Here is a 12,053-nt window from a genome sequence, read left to right as displayed (position 1 = left end):
CTTACCTCAATCAAAGAAATGACTTCTGAGCTCACTTATGAGACTTTAAATTTTATGAACATTTACTTATTAAAGGCCAATAGTGTGTATCTAAGTAGTGCCAAACATATGCCCTAATTCTTGAATATTAGAGTTTTGAGTTTTCGATTTCGAATATTAATTTTGGCATCTCTTCCGTAAAATAAAATTTTTTTTTTGCATTTCATGTGGAAAAAATTGATGATTTTTTAAATACTTTCACCATAATCACAGGAGCTTGCAAACAGAATCTTTTTTGAGTCTTAATTTTGTTAACAAAGCCTTTTCATTAGAATTCAAAGAATTTGAATGGAATTAAGGTGCTGTTTTTTAACCATCTCTTAACACATTTTTACGATATTTGAAGTTAAATTGAAGTAATAGTTTTGGTCACGCTGAAGCAGTAATCGGAGCAAAAAAGCGAGCTGTTTTTTTGGAGTAAAGTTTTTCCACTCTCGAATTTTAAAATTGAGTGAGAAAACGGTTTTTGACAAAAATTCTTTTTACTGCTATTGGTTTTCACACGCAGCAAAAGTAAGACGATTTTTAAAACCGTTTTTAAATTTTTCAAATTCATTTTTATCTGATTTTCCAAACCCATTTATTGTGAGGTCGGTGGCTGTAAATAGCATCATCAAACAGAACTAGGCGAATATCAGTCATTTTGGTAGTCCAGCATATCTTGGTTGAGAAGATAATAATAAGAGATCTACTTTCAATGCTAAGAGATTTCTTCTCTTTGCTCGATATGGATGAAATTTATTGAAATTGATGTAAATAATCGCACAGGACTTCCCGGAGTTTGGTGGCAAAATACATTAGCGCTGAACCAGTATAGAGACATTTTGTTTTTTAGGATGGCCAGTACTCTGTTCATGTCCCAATTTATACGGGCCAGTCTTGATTTTGAGTAAAAATTACTACATGAAAAGTGATATGCTCAGCTTAACTCCCGCCAACACGTTTGATTTCTATGCAATTCGACCTTCCGCATGGTTACTTGTAAGGTTTAATTTGCGTTACAAGTATTCACCACTAAGCTAAATGGGATTTTTGGCTTTTATAGCTTTTATAGCTTTGAGCTAAATTGCCTACAAACTAGCTTTTGTATAAATAGTGTTTATACTACAATAGTAATTACCAGTTATAAGCTACAAAAGTATACAGAATAAATTTTGGGGTAGAAATATTTTTCAGACTGTACAGGATAGATAAGTTTAGCCTGAGCTAACTCCAGTACCTCAATATAATCATAATGAAAAAGAACTGCACATAAAGAAAATTAAAATATTCTCGAGATGCAATGTTTCAGAACTGAATTTAGTGTTTACACTTGAAATATGCTGGTTCAGCGCTGAAATGCTCTGAGACTCAAGTCTGGGTTGGTTGCTGGTAATTTTGTTGCTCTTTAAAATGGTTTGTTGATAATCCTATTCCTAAACCCTAAATCAAAGTTGTTTTTTTAATAGCCCTGTTCTCAATTATAGGCGGCTTTATAGCGCCCCTAATTTTTTTTACTTCGTCTAACAGATTTTTGTTTTGTTTCACCAGTGACTTCTTAGAATTGACTTTTTCAATGACTTACCTCAATCAAAGAAATGACTTCTGAGCTTACTTATGAAACTTTAATTTTTATGAACATTTACTTATTAAAGGTCAATAGTGTGTATCTAAGTAGTGCCAAACATATGCCCTAAATCTTGAATATTAGTCTTGAGTTTTTGATTTTTAATTTTGGGATCTTTTCCCTTTGTGTCCCTCCCCCCCCCCCCCCAAATATTACTCGTGCCTTTAGGGGTGCAAATCATATGCGCCCACTCAGCTGAGGGGGCACAAACGGAAAAGATCCTAATTTCAAAAAAGCCCTTTTAGGGCTCTCTCCTTATAGAGCTTATGTGTCTCATAAAAATGACAGTCCGAAGCTAACCCGAAAAGTCTAGTGGTCTATTAAAGGACTGGTGGTCGATCTGTCTATTTTATTTCTATAGTTGCTTCAATTCATGTAACGCCACAAGAGTCTATCCCGGCTATTTTTTGGCAATCTGCCGGCTATGTTTTCTCAAACCGGATGGTTCACCTATAGCGGCATATGATATAGCTTCGAAAAACAATATTAAAAACTGTTATTTATAACGAGGCGAATGCATCTTAAAAAGTGAAGTGTTTTAGTTAGTGAAATCTTAATTAAATGACAGCTTAATAGAGCAATAAAACGATGATGATGATGTTGCGGTGGCTATTTAGGTTCTAGCCCAAATATATTGAGGGATGGTGGTGTGCTAGGGGCAATGTTGGTAGGCTAAAATTGGAAAGAAACTGATTTTTGTTTAGAAAAACAACTCATTCTTCATTATTTTTCCTCATTCGTCATTAGTTTTATTTCAAGCACGCATCTGCAAGTTTCAAAATGCCATAAGTTTGCAGTGCCAGAATTCAAAATACCAGAAAATCCTGGTATGGCTATATCATGGCTATATCATTTTTACATAGCCAGAAGTCGAATTCCATCAACTTTCGAAATGAGGTTCTCGATAAACATCTGGAACCGCTTCGAAGTTCTTGATAAACAGCAGAAGTTCTCTGTGACTTGAAGAAGAGTCACATAACCTATACTTAATAAACGTGCACCTGTGTTGATTTTCAGAAGCCACCGCCAGATTCCCAGGTATATTACTCACTCTAACTCACACTCGTCCTCTGCAAAATATATGCACGAGTCTTGACACCATTTTCTTGGTTTGATATTCTTTATTATAAATCTGGTGATTGAAAAAGTTTAACTGCACCCTCTCTCTCATCAAGATCATAAATCACTACACAAGTTAAATGATAAGTAAAATTCATTAAAGAAATGCACATTATTTAAAAGCTTACTTCTCTCTCCGATTTATATTATTAGTCGGGTATTTTTTGAACGTGCATTATTTCTGATCAAGCTCTACTGTATAGTTAATTTTAGTTGACAATACGTAAAAAGTTAAGTTAAAAAGTTACCGTAAACGTAAGCTGTTAGTGAAGGTTACGCAAACTTGATTTTTAAGCTCGTGTACATTTAGAGTAAATTAGGGTAATTTACCGTAAAGTATAAGCAAGTCAGAATTACCTGACTGCTTTAGTTATAAAATAATGTAAAAAATTTTTAAGAGCTAAGGTAAAATAAATCATTTGTACTGAAAGGGGGAAAAATCTAGAATGTTAAATTATATGTGCGTTTTATTAGCAATTCGAATTTACAGGTAGATAATCTGGAATTTGTATAATCGTCGATATCTTGCTATATACATCTTTAAAGAGTGGATTTTTTTAAATCTCTTGTTCTGTCAATATATCTCTTTTCTGTTTTTGTAAACTTGACTTCCATCCGACTTCTCCGTACGCTCTGTTTTGTTCGGAATGGGCTGTTTCTCCCAACAAATTTACGCCCGATATGCTCCAGAAATCATTTTTTGCAACCATCATTTTTTGCAACCACTCTTTGAACTGACTATAGTGTGAAAACTGTTTCCAGTATTCAGTATTTTCAGTATTTTTCAAGCTAATTTCAGAACAATCAAAGTATACACCGTAAACAGGAGCGTTAGTGATAACGTGGTCACTGTGCTTCCATTGGATAGCCACAATAAGGTCCAGCGAGTTCGGATTCTTAGAAGTTCTCTCATAGTAATGAAATAGTTTGTTTTCATTAGTGTGAAAAATGAACCAATCGAGTAATTGACTTTTTCGCCCGCTTAAGTTGGTACTGAAAGTGATGTTTGGAAACAACATTTTTGGGGTTGTTACTTGGCTAATGTCCGAATTTCAACATGTTTTGCGTTATTGTAGAATTGAGTGACAAAACTCTGTCCCCAGTTTTCACGATTCATATACAATTTCTAACGATGGAATATAGTTACGCAAAAAAGGAAATAATTTATATATTTCGTGTAAATAGTTACATTTTGTCACGAGTATTCATAAATTTTGTCACGAGTATGTATAAATTAAACTTACTTCCTCAACATTGAACATGTAATTAGCCGCCTAAATTTTTTATCCCAAATATTATTTGTGATGACTGCAGACCTAATTCGAAGACTTAATTGTTCTTGTGAACATGATATATGAAATCACAAAACTGCTGAATCATCTATATGTACTTCTGTAAACTAAAAATTGTTGATAGAAAGACATTTTTATAACTATTTTTTTCCTACTGATACTAGAATACTTGAAAAAAAATTGCAAAATTTGGCATGACATAGCATCTAATTATAGAGTACAAAATTATACCATTAATTCAAACCCTCAGCTCTAACTGAAGTTTTAACCGTAGAATTTCACATTGTAAAGATTCTTTTGGAGAAGTGTTCGTCATAAAACTATAATTTATTATAAAGTTGAAGTTTTACCAACATTTCATCCATAGCCTCATTTGCATAATTTCTGCTTAGACTTCTCATAAATCAAGAATGTTGTGAAATAATGGTAAAATCACAACTTTGTCATAAATCACAGCTCTATGATTGAAAATTTTGTATAGATGGAACTTCTGTTACAGTTTCTTCATACATTGGAGTCTTATGATAACTAATCCTCCATTACAACACAAGAGATGTTTACGGTGTCTGTTGTTTTTTTAAACTGTTTGTTTTTCATTTGTTGACACTGTTTCAGACGAGTACAAAATGATGCAGTCCACATTACCAACTCCTAAACAGTTTTCATCGTCCAGGAAGTTGACAGCATCCAGGATAGAACTCTGTTCCAGATACGCTTTCCCATCACTATTCCTTGTTTTTGAACTTATATATTGGGGTTATTATGGATATTTGAGACAGGCCCCAAGGGCATCTTGATAAAAATTAAAACGACCCAAATTGAGATGTTGCCGCAGTTTTCTTAAAATTGTTTTGGATCATTTCCGTTACTAACCTCCATACATTACGCTATGTCTTCCATGACAAAGTTAGTCGTGTAAGAATCTTTAAGATTCTTGCAAGATCTTGCAAGGTTAACTTTTGCTTTCGACTCGGATCATAACACCGTGAATTACAATGGGCTTTGCATGGGTGTTGTACCCATAAAATGCAGCCACTAAGCGCTAATTGAGGGCTCCTAAACGGAAAAGAGCTAATTTTTAATTTTTAATAGGAAAATGGATTTTGATGGCAATTATAACAAACTTCAAGTGATTTACATCAAAATAAAATGATACAAGTTTGATATCACTGAAGTCTAATTGGGTTTCGGGTCCCAGGAACAAGCTGTCCATTTTGTTGTTAAAATCTGTACAGTTTAACCGGACACTAGGAAGAAAATTCAGTACGTTTCACGTCTTTTCTTACATAAGTTTACAACAGTTTTATGTCACATCATTTTGTTTCATTCCAGGGTGTTTAATTTTATGCTTGTTTACTAGTAAACAGACATAAAAAATTACTTTAATTTAAAAACGAAACATGGTGACATAAAGACAGCTGCAATCGGATGAAAGAAATTTTCAACAATTTAAGTAAGAAAAGTCGTGAAACGTGCTAAATTTTTGTTCAAAAATTGAGCTCAAAAGTTTTCATAGCATTGCTCTGAAATTGTGGAACCTTGAAAATGGAAGAACTGAAAATTTCCAACTCAGATAGTTCATGAAATAAATCGTGCGTTGGTAGTTCTATTTCATGTCCTAATATCTATGTAAACTGTACATCTTCTTCCATCTAAATGGACAGTTTGTTATTGGTACCCGAAACCCACTTAGGCATCAGTGATATCAAACTTATATCATTATATTTTGATGAATCACCTTCAAAAATTTTTTTTTTACTTTTTAAAAAAATATATTTTCTTTGCTTTTGGGTGCCCTCGCTTAGCGCTTAGCTGCTGCATTTTATGGGTACAACACCCATGTAAGGCCAATTATAATTTACGGCGTTATGATCCGAGTAGAAGTCAAAAGTTAACGTACCAAGATCTTGCGAGAACTTTAAAGATTATTACACGAATAACTTTGTCTTGCAAGATTTTTTCTCTGCGAGAATAACGTATTATAAAATATTGTTGATGCTGAAATCTGCAGATTTTTTTTCTATGATGGCTTGATTCCGAAACGAAAATTAAAAGGAATCCGGCAATGTGTCAGCTTTTCATGTGATAAATGTAGTTGAATTTACAATGATAATATGTTATATCCCTTACCTGTAAATTTTTTCTGATTTTACTTTGATTTGATGTTGTGATTACATCAAAAATTGACATAAAAAATTATATAAATAAATCGTCGTTAGACTATTTTTTTTTACACCGGAGAGGTCCCACGTCGCGTGGGGTTGACAAGAAAACAGTCAGGTAGAGTATTTATAAGGTCAAGTTTAATTGCAAAAACTTGCTTTGTGGTTTCCAAACTTTGTAAAAAAAATTATTAAATTTGCAAATAAGCTTTTGATAATTATTTGACAACAAAAGAGCTAATTTATGCAGATGCTTACATTTTACAACGGTTGCTATTAATTTGCAACTTAATTGCAACTCTTACCTTAATTTGTAATTTTTATGACAAAATTGACCATAAATTTGAGTATCGAAAGTTGAATGGAAAAACCGTTCTAAAATTATGCTAAAGTGGAATCGGCTGTGTTTCGCACAGAAATCACAATTTTAATAGCCAGCATCGGTTAATCAAATGTCTACTTTTTGACCACTGTCTTTTCTACGACTCGAAGAGGCGGCATTATCATCCGTTTCCGTTTTACGATTCGAAAAGAAAATAGGGTAAAATTTTTTAAATTAGTGAAGTATTAGTCAAGAATGTACAAACCAATGCCTTACTTCAAAAGTATTACATCTAGTATTTAAGACAGTCTGCTGAACATAAAGGAAAAAAGTGGAAGAAAGAGTTGTTTTTACTCCTTCGCTATTCTGAGAGAGAGAGAGAGAGAGAGAGAGAGAGAGAGAGAGAGAGAGAGAGCGAGAGCGAGAAGGTTTTGTTGAAGTACCGCATACTTAATATAGTTTTATAACGTATTATTAAAAAACCTTACCAAGCAAGATTTGAGATCAGAGTTTTTACTATTTTAGATAAACATTGAGTCTTTTTTAACTATTAAATTTTTAAGCCAATGTCCGTTTAGGTTTTCACGATTCAGTACAAAGAAAACTAATTGGCATTAGTAGTACGCTTACTATGCTTCAATTTAGAAGTTTAGTTCCTTATAATGTACAACAAACTTCACAGAATGTAACAAGGGTAAGAGGCTGCGGAAGTTCCACGAGAGCAAAGCTCAAAGTGTTGGGAGCCAGAGTGCATAAGTAGCACCAGAAATGAATGGACCGCATGAAGGGACCAAAGATAACAAATTGCTGCGAGGCACACCCTGGCACTTTACCATGGACTACAGCTGAAGAAAAGAGAGAATGTAATGCAGCAAATTGGATGAGAAAAACAAATAGACAGGGCTTGCAGGAAAAAATTGAAGGGGATTAACGTATGAGTCATTATGAGTCAGCGTGGTGGTTCTGACTTTGTTTCTGACTTTGGTTCTGACTTTGTTTCTGACTTTGGTTCTGACTTTGTTTCTGACTTTGGTTCTGACTTTGTTTCTGACTTTGGTTCTGACTTTGTTTCTGACTTTGGTTCTGACTTTGTTTCTGACTTTGTTTCTGACTTTGGTTCTGACTTTGGTTCTGACTTTGTTTCTGACTTTGGTTCTGACTTTGTTTCTGACTTTGGTTCTGACTTTGGTTCTGACTTTGGTTCTGACTTTGGTTCCGACTTTGGTTCCGACTTTGGTTCTGACTTTGTTTCTGACTTTGGTTCTGACTTTGGTTCTGACTTTGTTTCTGACTTTGGTTCTGACTTTGTTTCTGACTTTGGTTCTGACTTTGGTTCTGACTTTGGTTCTGACTTTGGTTCCGACTTTGGTTCCGACTTTGGTTCTGACTTTGGTTCTGACTTTGGTTCTGACTTTGGTTCTGACTTTGTTTCTGGTATGATTGTGGTTTTGACTTTGACTATAATTATTTTGACTTTAAGTGATGGGTACCAGGTGGCTGTTATCCAGTTCGAAGGTAGGCATACTGTTGTAAAGCACTTTCAGAAACCATATAATGACAAATTTTGATAAGTTCTTGGTTTTCGTTTCATTCAATTGGTGGTCATAAAGTTGAATTGAGAGGTCCCTATGTGATTGAAAGAGGCTTTGGAAGGTAATGTGATCACAAATGCATCAGAAACAGTAGGGGAACTCAGAGAAATATGCAATTTTTGAGTAGAGTCCAAGATCACTGAGACTACAGTTTTGAGAGTAGCAGAGATCTAGGTAGGGCTAGCCAGAAAGGGGTATTCAAAGATATGAGGGTACATTTAAAAGTAGAGTCGCCATCAGTGTTGCCTTTTTGCGCGGTGTTTTAAGATTGGTGTTACGAGTTTGTTTTGGTGTACCTTGTGGTTAATATTGAAGCGCTCACTTGTCTGAAACCGTTTTTTCTTAGAGAGGGGATGCCGGAGGAAGATCTGATATACAGAGACAAAAAGGAGTTGCTATTAGAATAGTTTCAGACGTATTATTCAGACGAAAGCAACCTATAGGATTTGACCATGCAACAACAGAATGCAAAGAGACAACACAAAAGAACGGGATTGCAGATAGGCACAGCTGAAGTTTGATGAAGATGATGAGAGATCTGCTCATTGACACAAGGTCTCTCAAAATGAAGGGGGGGTGGGTAATTTTCCGGTGGGATCAAGATACTGTTCGCAAAATGAGGAGAAAAAAGGATGCGAGAAGTTATGAGAGGTTCAAATTCTAAACTTTGAATACAAAAACTATGCAAGGAGGCTCGTTACTGTGCGTTCGCACATTAAGTTCCGACCCCGCTCATCTACATTTTTCACTTAATTGTCTACCAAATGCGGAAGAGATAACAAAAATTAACATATCAACATATCGATCAACAAACTACAAAAAGAATTAAACAATCTACTCTAGAGGGTCTATGAGACCTGTGGCTACCATAATATGACTACCAGAAAAGACGGCAATAAAAATCAAATAGTTACAAAAATTAATTAAAACCAAAACTCCTTGTCCATTTTTTGAAAACCACTAATAACCAAATCAAAAGGGCACCAGATTAAATTTATACTAAGAAGATTAAACGGTACTTTTTGGAACAAAATAAGGGGACTTTTCCTCAATGCGACTTGGCAACAAGTCGACTCGAAATGAGCAACAACGGCAAATATTTATTTAACCATTGCTTTTTGTAAAAAAGTATTAAATTCGAACTGATTAGAAACATTACGCATCAAATGAAATCATTGAGAGAGTCTTTTATACCTCAATAGAGAGCGACTGAGGCCTTTCATTATCCAGGATATGTCATACGACTACAAAAAGAACGACAAACACAGGCAAATATTGCACGAAAAATTATGCACGAAAGCGATGTCCCCCAATCAATTCAATATTAAGGTGATCACTAAAAAAGATAAAAATCTTAGTTTGCATTTTTTGCAGGTGACAACACTTGTAAGTCAAATGACGCCCATTATTGTGATAGTGTGAAAAGAAAACAAAAACCTACTAAAAAGGAGGCAAATTTGCAAATATCACGAAAATTGATTTTATGAAAACTGGTTTTTCCAAGAAAGACCATTTGAGGAAAACAAAACCGTTATGAAGAGTAAATTTTATTTTTCAAAGGATAAATGATGTGAATTGTATATAGAAATGCTTAGCTACAATTTAACAGAAACAAAATTGGCAGATCTCAAAAAAACTCTCTCTTTTTTTATTTAAAACAAATATTTTCAAAATTCATAGCCAACAAAAGCTTTCGACTAAAAGAGTGGACAGTTTGTCTTGCAATTACTCGGAAAACTAATTGCAACTCTTATTATTGAGACTAAATCATAAGACTATAAAATAACATTAAATACAACCTGAACTAATGGGTTTCAAAAACAACTTTACGAAACCACAGTTTTGAAGCAATCAAATTTATACGATATTAACCGCGAGAATATAACATCTTCATTTGTGTCTCCTTCGGTCATCATAACATCTTTTTGTCAACCGACTATCACAATATGAAAACAAACAGGACCACAAAAACTGAAAAGTATCTAAACTCCACAAAACTCTTCTGAAAAAAATTGTTTAAGCCCTGAAGAAATCATTAAAAATTTTTAAAGAACAGAAAAGTTTTTGTTCGATTCAAAAAAACATCCAAAAGAGCTCTTTATAATGAGGCTAATTTACGAAAATGAAACAACATTGTAAAATACAAAAAAAACGCAAACAAGAACAAAAATGGATAAGTTGAAGAAATTTATTACTCTTTTTTTTAGAAAATTAATTCGAAGGTCAAAACAGCTGTTAGTTATTTACCGATATCAGTTTTTTAATTTCAATGGTTTATTTATATATGGCCACTGACAACAAAAATTAACAACAAATAATGGGCAAAAATAAAAAAAAACAATTTCTGCAAGAGGACGGTGTCGAAGCCCTTCAAACCATATGTTATAAAAACAAAAATTATTTTCAGTTTCCAATGCTGTCAAGTTCTTTCAGTTAGATTGTTAAATAATATGACAATTTACAAAAGAAACAAAAAACAGCAAAAATGGGAAATTATGCACAAAAACGAGGGATTTTTGTATAAAAATTTTGTATAAAAACTCGTAGTACCAAAAGCAAGAAAACCTTTTGTTAAAACAATCGGCCACAAAATTAGTTTTTAATCTATAAGGAGGAAGGGTTGACCTGTACTTACTGAGAATAAGCAAATTGTTGACTAAAATAGTATAAAAAATTGACAAGTTCAAAAAATCACAGAAATTTCCTTAAAAAAAATACATTCAATATCATTAGAGACAATAGGTAACAACCGAATAAAAAGAAAAGATTCACTTGCACCTCTTGAGGAAGAAATTTATATCCTTGAGTGGTCAAACTTAAAACTCAGGCTGCCAAAAGAATAACAATTGAAGGCAAAAGACAAGAATTCAGTTAAATTTTACTAAAACTCTTCCTCTAAGCCATAAAAACCCTTTGGTTCTCTGAAAATAAACTGTATCTACACTCGGCCTCACATTAACGTAAATTAGAGCTGTCATTAACAAAGCCGTGAATGAAAAAATATTGTCAGTATTTAACATTAAAAGAACAAAAGCAAAATAATTTGAAAAAAAGCGGCATCAAAATAAAATCAAAAAGTCTCTGATTCGAAGAGTCCTTGTTATTACCGAACCTCTCCTTGATTTTGTCCCGCGCCATTTAAACCGACCAAGTGTTCCAAGTACTTGCGAAATAGACCAATTGTTGAGTGGAATTCTTCAAATATTGAAAAAAAGATGCATTTTGTATAGTTATCGAGTTAAATCTGCAAAAAACGGCAAAGTTTCAATTCCGTAAAAACGGCGAAGACTTTCATAGGGCGTCTAATTGCAACTAGCGTTTTGTGTGAGATTAGGAAGTCTGTGTTAAGGTTTTTAGGTCACTAAGCCAGGAAAATTTTAACAACGTGGACCACAAAAGCATATTTTGTGCCATTTTTGGTGAAAAAAGTTTGAATTTTGAAAATTTTATCAAAAATTTTAGCCGAAAAAAAAACTTCAATCAAACAATTCAGCGAAGCTCTTCTATCTCTAACGGTAACAAAAACACTCTGCCGTTAAAAATTTAACTTATTTTGAATTATGTTAGCGAAATTGTGCCAAATTTTAGCAAAAATTACTGAAAATGTGAACAAAAACAGTCGAATGTTCACAAAATTTAAAACATCGATGACTCCCTGTAAAACACGAAAATCAGAAAAATCTTTTTAATTCCGTATTCTACGCTGGATCGGCTTTTTATTGAACCACTCAAAATTCTCTACGATGAATATATCGGTCGGCAAAAATTGACTGAACAAAAAAAACCAGTTGAGTATATAGTTCTTCCCTCCCCCACTAAAGTGGGGGGTCGGAACAAAAATGTCTGAAAGTTCAGTCATCATGAGGAAGAGTAACAGGGGCATCCGAAAAAGCGAGTTCAAGGAATTCGAAAAATGGGGGG

The 12,053-nt window shown here is 33.7% G+C and overlaps 2 protein-coding genes across 9 annotated transcripts in view; one reads left to right on the top strand and one right to left on the bottom strand.

The window, feature by feature from the left end:
• LOC142348807 (gamma-aminobutyric acid receptor subunit pi-like) overlaps nucleotides 1–5,086 on the top strand; it is a 74,674-nt gene extending 69,588 nt beyond the window's left edge. For 7 of the 8 annotated variants that reach the window (XM_075400325.1, XM_075400324.1, XM_075400323.1 and 4 more), the window contains 2 exons: nucleotides 2,663–2,683; nucleotides 4,672–5,086. In XM_075400325.1, coding sequence (XP_075256440.1) covers nucleotides 2,663–2,683; nucleotides 4,672–4,853 — 203 coding nt within the window. In that variant the 3' untranslated portion in view covers nucleotides 4,854–5,086. The remainder of the gene's footprint in view (nucleotides 1–2,662; nucleotides 2,684–4,671) is intronic. The other variant, XM_075400326.1, reaches the window with a different exon arrangement.
• LOC142347951 (von Willebrand factor A domain-containing protein 3A-like) overlaps nucleotides 1–12,053 on the bottom strand; it is a 708,547-nt gene that overhangs the window by 485,817 nt on the left and 210,677 nt on the right. The window lies entirely within an intron of this gene.

The sequence above is a fragment of the Convolutriloba macropyga genome, chromosome 10 (genome assembly GCF_964194025.1).
Source record: "Convolutriloba macropyga chromosome 10, txConMacr16.3, whole genome shotgun sequence".
Taxonomy (NCBI): domain Eukaryota; kingdom Metazoa; phylum Xenacoelomorpha; order Acoela; family Convolutidae; genus Convolutriloba; species Convolutriloba macropyga.
The sequence above is the reverse complement of the archived record's forward strand: the minus strand, read 5'-3'. Positions and strand labels throughout refer to the sequence as shown.